Source organism: Perognathus longimembris, chromosome 15 (assembly GCF_023159225.1).
Source record: "Perognathus longimembris pacificus isolate PPM17 chromosome 15, ASM2315922v1, whole genome shotgun sequence".
Lineage (NCBI taxonomy): Eukaryota > Metazoa > Chordata > Mammalia > Rodentia > Heteromyidae > Perognathus > Perognathus longimembris.
This window is the reverse complement of record NC_063175.1, coordinates 22,498,602-22,516,112: the sequence shown is the minus strand read 5'-3', so window position 1 is coordinate 22,516,112 and position 17,511 is coordinate 22,498,602. Positions and strand designations below refer to the sequence as shown.

The 17,511-nt window shown below is 34.0% G+C and overlaps 1 protein-coding gene across 3 annotated transcripts in view; it reads left to right on the top strand.

Moving 5' to 3' along the window:
• Window positions 1–13,813, top strand: part of Ss18 (SS18 subunit of BAF chromatin remodeling complex) — a 52,078-nt gene extending 38,265 nt beyond the window's left edge. For all 3 annotated transcript variants that reach the window (XM_048363075.1, XM_048363077.1, XM_048363076.1), the window contains one exon: window positions 11,333–13,813. In XM_048363075.1, the coding sequence (XP_048219032.1) occupies window positions 11,333–11,359 (27 nt within the window). In that variant the 3' untranslated portion in view covers window positions 11,360–13,813. The remainder of the gene's footprint in view (window positions 1–11,332) is intronic.
• The last annotated feature ends 3,698 nt before the right edge of the window (window positions 13,814–17,511 follow it).

The following is a 17,511-nucleotide window of genomic DNA, read 5'->3' as shown; positions in this document are numbered from 1 at the left end:
GAGCACTATCCCTGGCTTCTTTTTGCTCAAGGCTAGCACTCTACCACTTGAGCCACAGCGCCACTTCCGGCTTTTTTCTATATATGTGGTGCTGAGGAATCGAACCCAGGGCTTCATGTATACGAGGCGAGCACTTTACCACTAGGCCATATTCCCAGCCCTTAATGTATATTTGTTAACCAAAAAAAGTATTATTACTTTTAATTCTCTCTCTTAGATAGCTAACACAGTTTAGTCATACTTATTCTTAACATCTAAAACATACCTTAAAATAAGACATCTGCTTTGCCCCATCTTCTTTCCTTCCTTCCTTCCTTCCTTCCTTCCTTCCTTCCTTCCTTCCTTCCTTCCTTCCTTCCTTCCTTCCTTCCTTCCTTCTTTCCTTCCTTCTGTCTCTCTTACTCAGACATAATTTCCATATGTATTTTAAAAATATTCCTCGTGTTCATTGCTGAAGACTTTGTCTCCACCTACTGAGATTTGGAGCCTATGCTCATGCTTTTATTTTTCCTCACTTCATTTCCACTTAACTGCCACTTTTCCTTTATGTTTATAATATCGTGACTCTTTAAATTCAAACTTTACCCTCTCTGTTGCGTCCTTCTGTGCAGTCTACTACCTCAGATATTATTTTTCCCTTGTTATATTCCTTTCTCTTTTCAAATATGTTTTCCAATGTGTAGAAGTAAGTCTCAGCATTCTTTTGAATGTAGTTTTCTATTTTCATTAAATGATTCAGACTCACTCTATACTCTGTGCCATAGTCCTTGCTTAATGAATATCATAATACATTTATTAAACAATGACTTAGTATGGAAGTGATTTTTTTGTAATATCTTTAGACTGGCTTCAGGTTTGTGTAGTGATTTTTCCAGTGAGGGCATACTGGTCTCCATTCAAGGTACTTAAAGTATGGAACTGTCTTTAGTGTGGAACTAGGGCTCCCAGCCAGTGTAGATGCTTTAATGTAAGGAACAGCATGCTGCAACTTGAGACTTTGAGGTGTAAGGGTTCTTTCTGCAACCTTCTCTCAAGTCTATAACTCTTTTACTTTTTTTTTGTCTTCTCCCTCCCTCCCTCCCTCCCTCCCTCCCTCCCTCCCTCCCTCCCTTCCTTCTTTGTACTAGGTATCAAACCCAGGACCCTGCACTGGCTAGGTGAGCGCTTTGCCACTGAGCTGCAGTCTAGCCCCTGATACTTCCTTTTTATATACAGACCCACAGATATGTAAGAGGCTTAAATAGTAGGGTTAAGGTCAGCATATATTTTTAAAAAACTGTACAAAATAAGACAAATAATACTAAATAATAAAAAGTAAAATCAAAGTATGAGGTAGAAGTTTTCAAAGTAAGATTAGTCTTGGCTAATAAGTAAAGAGAATTTCTGAGCTGATAATATCTAGACTCATTTTAATCCGTAGGTTAAAATTTTTTTTTTTTTTTGGCCAGTCCTGGGCCTTTTTTTTTTTTTAAGTTGTTATTATCAAACTGATGTACAGAGAGGTTACAGTTTCATATGTTAGGCATTGGATACATTTCTTGTACTGTTTGTTACCTTGTCCCTCATTCCTCCCTCTACTGGGCCTTAAACTCCGGTCCTGAGCACTGTCCCTGGCTTCTTTTTTCGCTCAAGGCTAGCACTCTGCCACTTGAGCCACAGCGCTCCTTCTGGCCATTTTCTACATATGTGGTGCTGAGGAATCAAACCCAGGGCTTCATGTATATGAGGCAAGCACTCTTGCCACTAGGCCATATTCCCAGCCCCCAAGGTTAAATTTTTAAGAATGAGATTCTAGTAATCTGTTACTTCATTTAACAATTATTTGTTACTCTTCCACTTATGCTATGTAATCTGTTATTTACCAGATGGAGTGATCTCTGTGACTTTTAGAGCACCTGGTCTATTTGACACATCTTCCTTTCTCATTCTTAAAATAAGTCTTTAGCTTCGGTTTCACTCTACTGTTTTGTTCTCACCTCTCAAATTCACAGTGACTCATTCCTATTTTTGTCCATTTTACAGTGCTATAACAGAATACCTGAGGCTGAGTACTTTTTAAGATAAGTTTTATTTAGCTCATACTTTTGAAGACTTAGGTGCATGATACTGATAGCTCCTCAAGTTTTTTTGAGGGTGTCTGGCAGATGGCATCACAGTGGCAAGAGTGTGATAGTGGCAAACACATACACAAAAGAATTCTTGTGAGAAGTAATCTAAGATTTGCATTAATCTTTCTCTAAACTCTACCTTTCATGAGCTATACTCTACCTCTTAAAAATTCCACTTCCTCTTAACATTGTCATACTAGGGACTAAATTTTCAGCACATGAACCTAAGTTCTTTGCTAAAATTGAGATAGATAAAGAAAGTAAAGATCTATGGAAGGAGCTTCAATCTCAGATATAGAGAAAAAATATTTCACCCCTTAAAATATATTTCATACATAATTACTGACTTCAAGGCTGAGTATTAGCTAGGTAGACATGGAAAAGGAGATTCTGCTGAAGAAGAAAAGCACTCACAAAAGCCTAGTATTAAGATATATTGTTCAGCAAGGCAGAAGTATGTGGAAGGAAAGTCAAGACTGGAAGTTTATGCTAGGATTATATTCAGAAGGCAACTCTTGAAATTCGTTGTAGAGCATCTGAAGCATTTTAAGCAATGTGAAATGCCTAGCAGTGGCTGGCATTTTGTATACATGTTTGATATATGTGTTTTTATACTATACTTTATATACTTTATATATATATATATATATATATATATATACTTTATACTATTTATGCTATTTATTCTACTCTTTTGTGTTCTCAAGAATTTGGGACTATGGTGTGGAGGAAGATGTTTCATGTTGTTATGTAATTGCCAACCTTGCTTCTTTCCCCACTGGAAGATAATCAGGAAGGGACCCTGTTAGCTATCTAGTGCAGCAGTCTCTGCACCTTGATCTATCCTTCCAGCGTATCTTTGTCCCCTGCACAAGTACCTACTAGCTTTTTTAATTTTAGGCAAATTAGTATGCTCATCTTTGAAGATAGATGATGAAGTGGAAAACCAGATTCCTGAACTCAATACTACTAATTACATTGGTAGTTTAAAGAAAATTGAGAAAGAAAAATCTTGTCAAGATGCTTCTGTACCAAGTGTTCTCCATCTCTGTAAACAGCACTAATATTCTGGTTCCTCAGGCTGAAAACTTGGAGTCATCTGCGACGTTTTCAAATTTGAACATTCAACTGAGTAACAAATCTTATCCTGTTTTCCTTCAAGATAAATCCAGTATCTAGCCAGTTTTTATAATCTTCTCTTACCCAGTCATATTTGTATCTGCTATTCTTGGACTACTGTAGTATCTTCCTTCTGGTTTTCTTGATTTTGACATTCTTCTTCAAGAAGATATTCTCCACATAGAATCCAGAATTATCCAGAATTATCCAGAATCCAGAATTATGCCATCTTTTTGTCCAAAAACCCTTGGTGACTTCATTCTCACTGAGAATAAGCATACCTCTATTTACCCCCCAAAACATACCTGATTAGTTCTCACCTCCACTCATGCCACCCAACTATGTTACAGCACAGGAGTTGCTGCTTCAGCCCTGTTTGTTTGCATCACTTTGAGCTATATGTTCTTTTACATACCAAGCAAATTTTCTCCTCAGAACTTTAAATTTTTGCACCCTCTTCTGCCTAAAACCCTTCCCCCATACCTGCAGTGCCATCACTATTTAAATCTCTAAAATAGGCAACAGATTCTATTGTATTACTCTTTCTTTTCCCCTTCTTTAGAAATAGCTTTGTGATGTTTAATGTACGTAAACTACAAGGTAAGCAGACAGTTTGATATATTTTGACTATACATCTGAAAAACCATCATCGAAACCAAAATAAACAGGTAGCCTTGTGCCCTTTTAAAATCTCTTACTGTATCCTGTCTCTGGATAACCTACTGATCTCCTACCAGGTCAAAATTCTGTCCAGGAATTTAGTAAGTGGTATAGTATGCTGTATTTTTGTATTTTTTCACTTTGCAATTATTTTGGTATATATTTATATTATGTTTATTAATAGTTCTTTATTACTGACTAATTAGTATCCCATTATATTACTGTCTCACAATTTATCCATTGATATATACATCACATTTGGATTTCCAGCTGTAACTTTGACACAGAAAGTGCTATGAACAGTCTTGTACAGATTTCTATACACATGTATATTCATTTTTCTTGTCTAAATGCCTGAAGTAGATCATAAAGTCAGTATATGTTTAACTTTAGAAACTGTCAAACTTTATTCCCAAATAGTTAACATCTTACATTCTTATTAACAGTGTACAAGAATTCTAGTAGATCATACTTACAACTTGAATTGTTTTGTGTTTAGTATGACTCGTCTTATGGTTCAGAATAAAGTCTTTGAGGGTATATTCTTGATCACTCAGAGTGGGTTAATAGTATTGTTCAAGTCTTCTATATCTTAGCTAATTTGCACATAGTATTGAGAAACAGCTATTAATAAACCTCTGGTTATAAGTTTGTCACTTTCCCTCTTTATTTGGCCCATATTTGCTTCATGTATTTTGGCATTACATTTTGAAGATTTTTTTTTGGCCAGTCCTGGGGCTTGGACTCAGCCTGAGCACTGTCCCTGGCTTCTTTTTGCTCAAGGCTAGCACTCTGCCACTTGAGCCACAGGGCCATTTCTGGCCATTTTCTGTATATGTGGTGCTAGGGGAATTGAACCCAGGGCTTCACGAATACAAGGCAGGCACTCTAGCCACTAGGTCATATCCCCAGCCCCCCATTTTGAAGATTTTTGGTAAGTAAGTTTTTAGACTTTCAAAGATCTCTTGATAAATTTATTCCTTTACCTTTATTAAAATTTTATGCTTGCTAATGTTTGCTCTGAAATCTACTTTGATCATAATATAGCTTCTTCATATTGGCATTAGATTGGCTTAATTTTCCTTCTTTACAGTACTTTTAGTTTACATGTGGGCCTTAAATAATTGAAGTATTTCATATTGAGTTTTTTTGCTTGTCATGTCTGGGTTTGTTTATTTTCCAATTTTTCTGCCTTATTTTGATTTTGTGTCCTCGTTTTGAAAAAAATCTGCTTTATGAATTATAATTTATGTCATACAATTCACCTCTTTAACTCTACCATTCACTGGTTTTTTAGTTTTTTGACAATATTGTGCAGCTGTCACCACAGTCTTACTTAGGTTTAGAACCCCATCAAATCAGGAAAACTTTAGGCCAAAAGTTTTTCCCTTTTAATTTTAATTACATGTATATGGCCGTTTGAAGTTACCCTATTAGCTTTCTTTTATTATCTAATCTATTTTTAAATCTTTCTAAGATATACTTCATCTTGGTAATAATTTTCATCTCTAGTAGAAGTTTGATTTAGGTCTTTTATATCTTTTATAATTCTTAAATTTTTGAGCATATGAAATGAAAGTGTAACTTTTGATATCCTTTTTGGTCAGTTTTAGCTTTTGTGTTATTTGCAGGTCAGTTTTGGTTAATTGACATTTTTCCTTACTGTAGGACCATGTTTTCCTTCATATGGATAATTGATAATCTTGGACTCAATTTCCAGACATTATGAGATTTACTTTGTTGGATGATGGGTATATTTATATTCCTAGAAATTTCTTTAAGTCTGTCTTGGATGCAACTTATTCAATTAAAGATTCTTTTTAGGATTTCTTTTAAGATTTTTTTTTTTGGACTGGACCAGAGCAGTGTTTAGTTTTGGGTTTATACAGGCCTATTCGGGTAAGAGCCATTTCACTACTCTTCCATTTGAATAGTAAGTCTTTGTGTGGCTGGTGGCGGTGTAAACCCTATTTCTGTCCCCATGTGAGTGCCAAGTATCGATTCCCATAATCTTTGTGGGTATGTCTTTCCTTGGCTCTAGATATTTTTTTTTCTTGCTCATTTGTATATCTGTGCTGAATACTGAAGGTTCTGTAGGTCTTCACAATTCCATGTGTGCAGATCTTTCTTCTCTGGTGCTATGTCCTGTTAGCTGCACTTACCTTTTTTCTCACTTTAAACTTTTATCTCCTTCCTTCAGAGCCTCTGGCAGACATTCAGCCTCCGTTCTCTTCCATGTACAGCACTCTGGAAACTCTCAGGGCAGTCAGCTTCAGTACAAAGGGCTCACCTCATTTGTTTTCCATGTCTCAGTGATTGTTGTCCTTTGTTGCTTCTGTCCAGTATCCTGAATACAGTTATTTTGTGTCGTTTGGGGATATTTGAAGTTGGAGGGTAAATCCATCTGGAGCAGAAGAGTACTTTAATTTTCTAGCTTGGTACTTCTCTCCATTTATTAAGACTAGTTTTTTTTATTATTATGAACCACTTCTAAAGTAAGTTCTTTAAAGGCATTATTTTGTTTTTATTACTGCTGAGTTTCCAGTACCTAGTAGAGTATAATAATGTAGTCAGTTAACTATTAATGACTAAGTAAGGAAGTAAATGAATGAGAGCATTACTTCATAAATGTGAGTGATTGATCACAAGCATTAGAGAAGTTACTGTGAAGAAATAATACTAAGACTTTTAACTGATTAGTTAAAATTTAAATGATTGGCATTGCTCAGGTTTCTGGCCTAGCAATTTTATTTATGACATAGTTTCAGTTTACTATGCTGTTAATTCCTAAGCCTGTTCCTAAGTCTGTTTCTATCTTCTAAAAACCAGATACTGACTGGATATTTCCACTTAGCTGTATTGTGTGTGTGTGTGTGTGTGTGTGTGTGTACATATATATATATATATAAATTTACTATAATCAAAATGAATTCACAGTATTTTTCCACCCAAACTGCTTGTTTTTCTCCATTCCTTATCAAAGAGGGGAGACTGGCACCAAGCTAAAATATCCAGTGTAATATCTGATGCTCCAGGCAGCTCAACAAACACTCCTCCTTTCCTTTATCCTTCCCTCCCTATCTCCTCCTTTATTTTCTTCATCCTTTCCCATCTAATTAATAGCGAAATCTATTTGAGCCTCCTTCCTGAAAAGCTCTTGAATCCATTGATTTCTCTTTTTTGTTACCTTAGTTTTCATTGCAGCATGTTCCTTCATATTGCCTTCTTTTTAAATTCGTGATACTGTAGTCAGGGGAATTTTATAATGGTTGAAGAAAAAAAGAGAAACTGAGGCTTAGAGTGTTCAATTAGAACTACACAGTAGTTCAGCGAGATGACAAAGTACAAGTGACCAGAGTTCATGATTGTCCAAGTGACTGCATGGTGTTCCTCTCATCCCTGTGGATTTTCTTTCTGTAGTTCAATTTACAATCAGCTACAGTTTGAAATATTACATGTCTTAATTTTCTCAATAAATCACATTTTTACTAAAGTATGTTATTATATAATTTGTATTATATTAATATACTATAGTTTTACATATTATATTGGTATGTTATGTATAATTTTATATTGTAAATAACATATAGTATATTATAATTTTATATATAGTTATATAGTACATTTTATTACAGCATATTCAATATTTGGGATATATAGTGTAGCATATATTATGGAATACATAATATGTTATGTATATTATAGTATATACTGTACTAGTATATACTATATATACATACCATCATATATAAAATATATACTAACATATGCTATAATAGTATAATTATATATTAATAGTATATAGGTTGTGTGTAGTTTATAGTAAAGTATGTGCTATATAGTATTTAGTATAATTGTTCTATTTCATTGTTATTGCTGTTAATCTCTTACTTTGTCCAGTAAAATTTGTCATAGGTATATACGTATAAAAATAGTGTATTGTGAGTTCAGTACATTTTGTATTCTTGGAATCTATGGGTGGCCAGCATCAGTTTTTTGTTTTAATACTAATGATTGGCTTTCTAACATTTGAGCCATGCCTCCATTTCCAGGTTTTTGCTGATTAATTTGAGATAAGAATGTCTCTTGATTGTCTGCCCAGGTTGGCTTGGAACTGAAATTCTCAGATCTCAGCCTCTTAAGTAGTTAACATTACAGGCATGAGGCACCAGCGCCTGTTGGCAAAAGCATTTTTTTTTTTTTGAGGGGAGGTGGTGGTGGTGCCAGTCCCTGAGGCTTGAACTCAGGGCCTAGGCTCTGTCCTTAAGCTTTTGTATTCAAGGCTAGTGCTCTACCATTTGAACTACAGCTCTATTTCCAGCTTTTTTTTTGCAGAGGGGGAGGGAAGGTACTTAATTGGAACTAAGAGTCTCAACAAACAGACTTTGCTGTGCAGGCTGGCTTTGAACCATGATCCTTATATCTCAGCTTCCTGAGTAGCTAGAATTACAGTTAAGAGCATTTTTATGGTTATATGAGCTCAAAAAAAATTTTTTTTGTGCTGTTCCTATGTCTTGAAGTCAGGATGTAGGTGCTTTCCCTGAGGTTTTTTTGCTCAAGGCTAGTGCTGTACCACTTGAGCCACAGCTCCATTTCTGGCTGGCTTGTTTGTTTTTGTATGGTTTATTGAAGAGTCTCATGGACTTCCTGCACAGGCTGTCTTCAGATCTCAGCATCTTGTTAGCTAGCATTAAAGATGTGAAACATTAGTGTTTGGCTTCAAATAACTTTTTGAAGTAGAGTTGTGTTCATATTTACTTGTCAGTAGGACTTAAAGTTAGGTAACTTTTTGCCTAAGGTCAAGAAAACTGTCAAGTAAAGTAAGTTAGTACTGGAAATTGTCTGGTAGCTCCAAATTGAAATCTATAGCTCCCTAGAATTTATTATATTTTCAAACACACAGATCGTTTTAGGCTTGGTTGTGATGAGCATATTCTAAGAATGTGGCAAGTATCTGATCAACTTACATAAGCATTGAGTACCCTATTTCTTCAGGCAAAAAAATGGTAATATATTTACTGTATACATTATAGCAGAACAGAAAGTATTTAGTGTAATATTTGACATATGATAAGGTCTTAGTTATTGAGATAATTATTACTAACATTATTTAGACTTCTTATTCTTACTATTACTTTAATATTTGCCTTCTAATATAGTTTTTATTATTGTGTATTTTCTTTTTACTTCTCTAAGTATTCTGTATTTTTCTTCTTTATCTTTAGCTATTCTATTTGAATTTCTCACTATTCTTCTATCCAAATCTTACTATTTTCTAATTATTTTAGTTTGTGGAGTTCTTTTCCTTTCTGAACTTTTATAGAATTTATCTTTCAATCCTTGATTATGCTTTATTCCTTTTTTAGTATCTCTACTTTTTATCTTTTAAAATTTTTTTCTGAAAATGTTTATAATTGCTCAGATGTAATTTTTTTGGCACACAAATTTGCAGAAGGCAATTTTGGACATTCTTTGATAACTTGGGTATCAGAATGGGTAAGACCTTGTCTTTGTCCTTGGGCAGTTCATAACAATAGTAAATGAGTTATTGCTTGTATTACAATAGCAAAGAAGCTCTTAGCTTTCACGTTCTCTTCTTTCACCTTTATATGTGTGCACTTCTCTTTCATTATTATTATCTCACTTTAAATAGCCACAAGGGAGTGTTTTCGTCCAGCATTGAGGCTCACTGCTGTGTGTATATTGAGTCAGGATCTCACCATGTTAACCATGTTTTACTTCTCAACTCTAGCAGTTCTCTGTCTTCAGTCTTTGTAGTAGCTGGGGCCACCGGCATACTACAGGATACCCTGTTGGCTTATAATTCTAAAAGCCTTATGTCCTCTCTCATTTAAGAACTATCATAGGTGGGAACAAAGATAGCCATTAACAGAAAAGCAATTATGATTGAAAGGTAGATGTTACTCTTCAACAGTTCTTTTCAGTATTTAGGTGGTGTAACAATGAAATAATAAACTTTAGTATACTAAATAAGAACCTTAATTTTTAGTTTTGAACTCAATAGAAGTCTTTAGGTACATAAAAAAAATGAGACAAGTGTCATGAACACCTATGTGCCCATCTCCCAACTTCATTTCACCATTGTTGTTCTGCCCTCTCAACACTACATTTTTACTTTTACTAAATATATATATATATATATATATATATATATATATAAATTTATTTAGCCAGTCTTGGGCCTTGGACTCAGGGCCTGAGTGCTGTCCCTGGCTTCTTTTTGCTCAAGGCTAGCACTCTGCCGCTTGAGCCACAGCACCACTTCTGGCCTTTTTCTATGTATGTGGTGCTGAGGAATCGAACCTAGGGCTTCATGTGTTACAGGGTAAGCATTCTACCACTAGGCCATATACCCAGCCCCATTGTCAAATATTTTAAAACAAACTCAGATGTGGTATCATTTTAACCATAAATGCTTCAGAATGATTACTGGTTTAAATTTGCCTGAATATAGTCATATAATATACAAATCTAACTAAGGGATTTTATATTAATGTAATGTGTGTATACGTTAACATTCAACAGATTATCAAATGTACTTCTATGAAAATGTACGGTTTCAGGGTACTGTCTTTAGGATACCGAAGTATTTCTTACCTTGAATATTTTGAGTCACATTGATATGGGTTCTGTTACTGGAAAATGTGCTTTTATAAAAAATTTATTCTAAACACATTTATGAAATTTTAAATTATACATTCTGTTATATCTTGTTTTTCTTCATTTTTATAGGGAAATATAATGCTTCTCATTGAAACTAATCTTTCTACATGTATACTACACATTATATCCCTTACTCATCGAATTTTACTGCTTTATGTATTTTGAGTCTTCATTTTTTTTCCCTATCCCTGTCAGCTTCTGTGCTTCATCTTCAATAAAAACAAAACCTTTCCTTGATACTATGTCCCAGATGCCTGTCAGAAAACTTGTACTGACACTCTTTGGCCTAAGGGAGAAGAGAAGTCCAAGGGAAAGGCTCAAATTCTTTAGTTTTGATAGAAAATTCTTTACGTTTATCTCCCAAATACCTTTCCGTCTTCACTTGTCACTTTTCATAAATGTTTTTCAAGTTCTTTTTTGATAATAATTATAGCAAACTGTATACTCACAAGGTTGTCACACTAATATGTTATTTATGTACAAATTATATACCAGTTAAAGGTTAGAAATAGAACTCACCACTGGAAAATCAATAAAATTTACCAGATATTTAAGTGTCCAGTATCATAACTAGTATTCTAGGCCCATTTGCTCGTTCTGTGTATATTTTGGACTATGAAATCCACCTGCAATTGAATATACCATCAGGAGATAATATCACAGTGATACTCTGTACCTAGTATATAAAGAGCTTTGAGACAGTGTTGTTTTATAATATAATTCTGTACTGAGATAATTGTTTTTTTAAATTTATCTTTTAGGGACAGTATGGAAATTACCAGCAGTGAAAAGTACTTACATTCCAATCCAGTATCTACTAGTAGCCATATTGTCACCTCAGCACTGTGGACACCTCCTTATGAAGACAGCCTTCCATTCCATCTAGTTTTGGGGATAACCTTTTGGATAAGTGGGTGTTTCATCCCTTAACAGCCTTTGTGGTTTAGTTGTAAAAGGCTTCATTAGCTCAAAAATACTCCTGATTTCACATTTCTACTCTAGATGGCAACATTGGACAGAAAATATAATGATATAACCAATTTGCAGAGATTTCAGAACCATGTTTCAAACGAACTGTTAGAGACTGAAAGGTGTGAACAGCTTTGTATGTTTATGAAGGTTAAGGGAATTTAATACTTTTCCACAGATTCTTTTGTAAGGGGAGGAGGGAATGTACACTTTTTACAGCAGCAATATTTTGTATATTATGTTTATTTCATGTGGTAAATATGCAATGCGGTACACTACGCACTGGACAGCATCAGAAATCCTCTGTTAATGTGGACTAGATTGTGGTAAATGCTTAATTGTTTTGCTCTCAAATGGTTTACCATGAAGATAAAGGTGAGGGAAAAGACAAAAGCATACCATATGTCCACTGTTATGTTCTCATAGAGGAGAATCCAAGTTCTTTTATCTATCAGATAATCAAGGGCACTTGATACAGTTTTTGAGTAAAATGACTTTTTTTTAAAGCCTTCCAATTTTGTGGACTAAAATCTTTTTTATAAAGATTGTTTATAAAAACCGTTTCAAAATATGATGCAATAAGAATTACTTTATGTTGGATCTGAGGAATCTTTTGGTTTCATGTAAAGGAAGTGAGAATCTTCTAAAATAGCAATAACTGAAAATGAAAGCGTTAATTTTACCTTATTTGAATAATCAGGGAATTTAGTAAGTTATATGAAGACATTTTATAGATGATATCAAAGAAGAGTCAACCTTGATCCAGTAATTTTATTTTTTAACATTAAAAGAATTGGTTTATATAACAAAATAGTTTGAGAGACTTTACAAACCTTTATTTCAATTTTATTAACTGGAAATAATGCTTTTATGTTTTTTCCCTTTTCATGTTGGATAATACAACAGATGTCTAGGAAAGTTCTTGTTGATGAGTTTATTCAGATAAATGAAAACATAGAGGTTGCAGTTTAGTCTCTTTGTAAGCATAGCATATTTAATCATTATTTGAGACTGGCCTATGTCTGCTGATTGTTTCAGCTCAATTTGGGGATATTGCACTGGGCAGGAAAGCATGCACTGAGAAATTTCCAACCACAGTTATTTAAGCATAATCTGAAAACATCTAGCCCAAAGGTAAGTTGCTATTTTCATCACAGTTGGTTGTGCCCAGGGAATAAGATGTATTCTTTATAATTGAATTGGCTTTTTCCACTTCTAACTGGAAACAAAACAGAAGGGGTGCCATAAATTTGAATAAGCAGAACATACTGTTTGCAACATACTGTAATCAAAAGGAATATCAGTGTCTCTGTGTGTATGAGAGCGAGAATGTGTGTGTTTTAAGATCATAATAGATTTTTTCCAACTTGTTCAATAGAAAATGGACATCAAGTTTGAACAGATACAACATAGACAGCCATACTGTGATTTGAAATGCTTTATAGGTTCTGTGCCAATTTTCCACCACTGTGTACTTTGTTACTATTTAAAACTGTATCAACTCTTAACGGAAGAATAAATTATTTGTGATTTTAATTTTCTCATTTGTTTCTTTAAATTAGATCTCTTTGACTTTCCTGTTTTGTCTGGAGACTGTGCGATGGGTTTTTATATAAGTTAGTCCAGTATAAGCAGACTGTATTTGTATTCGAGGACTTTATCAAAATTCTCTTGCCATGCCCAAGTTAATTAGAATTAACTGTTCAGTAATCAGAATGTTGTGTAGATTGTTTATTACAGAATTCTTTCTGTGAAAATGAAGTCCATGAGGCTATAATCAAGATGACTGAATTAGATAAATGAGTTGAGGAGACAAAATTATACTGAACCCAACCTGGTGTAGATACGTTATCTCATTTGAAACAAGCTCAACTGACATTAAGAAATAATTTGTCTTGCCAACCCATCTTCTGTTGTCTTATTCTCCTTTTAATGGAAACTAAAATTGCAATTTTAATAAGCAGAATTTCCTCCAGGACTTTGCTCCTGGAGACTAGTGCATTTGCAAGGTTTAATTGTTTTATAACAATCCTATTTTGTAAAAGTTTTTAATTGGTGGTGACAAAAATTACCTTACTCCTTTGATACCAAGTTAGAAGAATAACTTTTTGCCAGTAACTTTCTACCAAATTTGACATTTCCAATGGATTATATGTTATAAAACCAAAATCCTACTTAATCAAAATGCATTTTAATGAATAGCTTACCATCATATACTATTCCAGAAGCAAAGGATTACTAAGCAAAGAATAGTGATTATTGACAGATCATTTTAAAACACTCAAGTTTGCTAGTTTCATTGTTTGAGAATGTATTGGAATTATTCTGTAGCTTTATTCAGGTAGCACATTGTTTGGACTTTAATTTTTGTAGGCTAATATTTAAACATACATCAAAGTGGAGAAAAGGGTATAATTAATGCTTGTTTTTCATTAATCCATTTTATTTACATTACAGTTCGTAGCTAGTCTTCTCTTTCTGGACACCATCACAGAAACTGAGACACTGTCCTGTAAAATACTCCCTTTTTTCCTTTTGAACTAATTCATGTTAAATGAAAGATTAACAGAAATACCCTAAAAGTGTATCATTTGTTGTAATAATTTTTAAAATGCACTTCTTGCAACTTATTTTATTCACATAACCACCAAATATTGTGGTTTAAAGTAAAATTCTATACCATTTAGAAACTTTTCTTTAGAAAAGAAACCTTGAATAATACCTATTTCTGTGCATCCTTTAATTTTTTTTATTATTTCAATCAGTATTAAAAATAGTTCCCATAAATTTTCTGTCAGATTTTTTCTATGGTTTGGGATATTCCTATACAGTACATTTTTATATGCTAAGTATAAGACTATGAACATTGACAGAAATATCACCCTTAAAAATATATCCTCCACAGCACTCATTTATTGGCATTGTTTTTGTAGATTTTTTTAAAATGTTATCTCTAAACTTGATTTTGATTATTTGATTTATTTGTAAGTTGACCATAATACCACGTGCTTAATTGATAATTTTTCTGATATGCCTTTCAATATCTTATATGTACTATGTGTTATACACATATATATATATACACACACAGAACATGTTCACACACAGATATACACATATATAACACTGCGGTTCTGTATGTACATACTAATCCTTTGTGCTTCAGGTCTCTCAATTTTTAAACTTTGGTTATTATGTCTTTCATTGTATTATAGTTTTATAATGTTATATAGAAAAGAATCTGGCTTGCAACCTCCCTAACTTGCAAATTTATAAAAAGTATTCCTCATATTTGCTGTCATTTTTAAAAGTTTATTGTACATGATATAATTGAATGCATTAGCTTTTTCCATATATGGATAACCAATTGTTTAAACATTTATTGAATAAACAGTTTTTCTTCTAATGATTTGAGATACCATCTTATTCCTTTCAGTAAAAATTAATTATGGTTAAATCATGTTATGTAACTATAGATTAAGGGGAAAAATCCATCAGAAAGAATAACTAGATTCATTTAACTACTTAATTGCCATGAAATTGTGATTGTTTTGTTTCTCCTAACATGTTTTTTGTTGTTATTTTTGTTTTCGTATTGGATAAAAGTGATTTGCAAAATACAAACAACGATTGGCTTCTTAATAGTAAAAACTATTAATATAAATTTTTATGTAGAATGAATAGACCCTAATTTTTTTTTCTAGTGAAAATTGAGAAAGTCTTTAATTTCTATGTACTGTTGAGTTAGGTTACCTGTTAGTACCTGTGTATAAGTAAGGAGGAAAAATTAAGAAACTAATGGAAAACTCTTACTTAATTGTTTATATAACTAAACATTAAAAGTAGACAATGAAGTACTGGAGACATGGCTCAGCGAGTCAAGGAAAGCAAGCTGACCCAGTGCAAGGCCCTGAAGAACACTGAAATATAATTCACAGTGAAATGTAATTTTCCTTAGTTCTGTTTAGATCTACAGTAGGGTGACCATGTAAGTTATTGCTCACATTGGGAAACTTCTGAGAATGGAGTGGCAACATTTTTATTTTACATAAATACATGTATACATGCAGACAAATGTGTTAACATATCTATCTATATTTTGAGAGACATGCTTATTTAATACATGGTTATGTCATATTTGCATAAATATTTTTAAATGTTATTGTCCTGATAGAGATCCATAGTTTTAATACCTTAGGTATATGAATAATACATGTATATATTTAGGTTGTAATAAAATCTTGAATATTTTGATTCATAATTTTCTGTTTTGGGGGATGGGGAAAATTGGTTATCTTTTTCTGAAAGCAATCCCGTGTTTTGGGTAGACATGTGGCTGCCCACCTAGAGACTTTAACATCTTTTTTTATAGCTTGGTATAGTTTTAGGACTTTAAGGCCAGAAGGATGTAACTGCAATGGATGTGTGCAGCTTTTAGAACTCATTCCTAAAAGTGTGGTTTATTTCCTTTTTTTCTTTTCCATGATCTTGAAGATTGTATCTTAGAATGTTTAGCTGTATAGATTAGAAAAATACTGTACCATTTGGGTACAGTGGTGTGATGCCTGCCCGTAATCCCATCTACTTGAGAGGCTGAGGCAGAAGAATCTCGAGTATGGCAAAATTAACCAGATCTTACTTTAAAAGCAAAATGAAAGTAAAAGGTACAGGGCAGGCATAGGTCTTGCATGTCAAGAACAAGTTCCTGGATTCAATCCCCAGTATTGCAGTTAGTTAAAAAGAAGAGTAGCTAGGCACTGGTGACTCATGCCTGTAATCCTAGCTGAGACCTGAGGATGGCTGAAGCCATCCTGGGCAGGAAAGCCAGAGAGACATCTCCCATTAATTAGCTCCCCTTTGCCCCCCAACCCCCAACCCAAGCGAAAAGTCGAAAAGTGAGAGCACTAGCCTTGAGCACAGAAACTTGGGCAGCACCCAGGACTGAGTTCAAGCCCCAGGACCAGCACAAACAAAAGGAGAAAACTGGGAAGGAGTGCAATTCTGTCTCTCACTAGGCTTTATGAAACTTAGCAGTGGATAGCCAATTTTACCGTGGTACAATGGAATTGGTTTTCAGGAATGACAGACGAATGTATTGAGTGTGTAGTATACTTTATCGTCATTTGGTACTGTGTGTCTGTGGGGGGCGGGGGGCTGGCGGTTGTGGGGTTTGAACTCAGGGCCTGGGTGCTGTCCCTGAGCCTCTTTGTGCTCAAGGATAGAGCTTTATCACGAGCCACAGCACCACTTCCAGGTTTTTTTTTTCTTTTTCTGAATAATTGCTTATTTATCGTCAAAGTGATGTACAGAGGGGTTACAGTTTCATACATAAGGCAGTGGGTATATTTCTTGTACAATTTGTTACCTCCTCCCTCATTTCCCTCCCTACCCCCCTTCCCCTCTCCCCCCATGAGTTGTTCAGTTGGTTTACACCAAATGGTTTTGTAAGTATTGCTTTTGAGTCATTTGTCTTTTTATCCTTTGACTCTCAATTTTCCAATTTTGGGGTGGTTAATTGAAGATAAGAATCAAGGGGTTTTTTTCTGCTTGGGCTGGCTTTGTACAGCAATTCTCAGATCTCAGCTTCCTGAGTAGCTAGAATTAAGCATGAGCCATCGGTGCCCAGCTGGTTCATATTCTTAGTGAAGTAGGCAATTTTTTCTTTGTAATTTCTTTTGAGGTTATCCATGCTGTTTTATCATTTGAATGAATTGAATATTTTATTTAATAGCAATTGATTTTCATAATTGGAAAGTATATTTTTAACTTCTGGCATCTAGTTTCAAACTTTTATGGATACCATGCTTTCTATTTTACAGAGAATTACATAAATAGGAACTGAAAAATCTTTGGATTTTTCTTTTACTTGGCACCTACCATTTTAGTTCTTTGAGATTTTGCCTAAAAGTTATAGTAGCAATGGAAGGATATTTTTGGAATAAGGTCTTTTTTCATTTGCTATCTTATACAT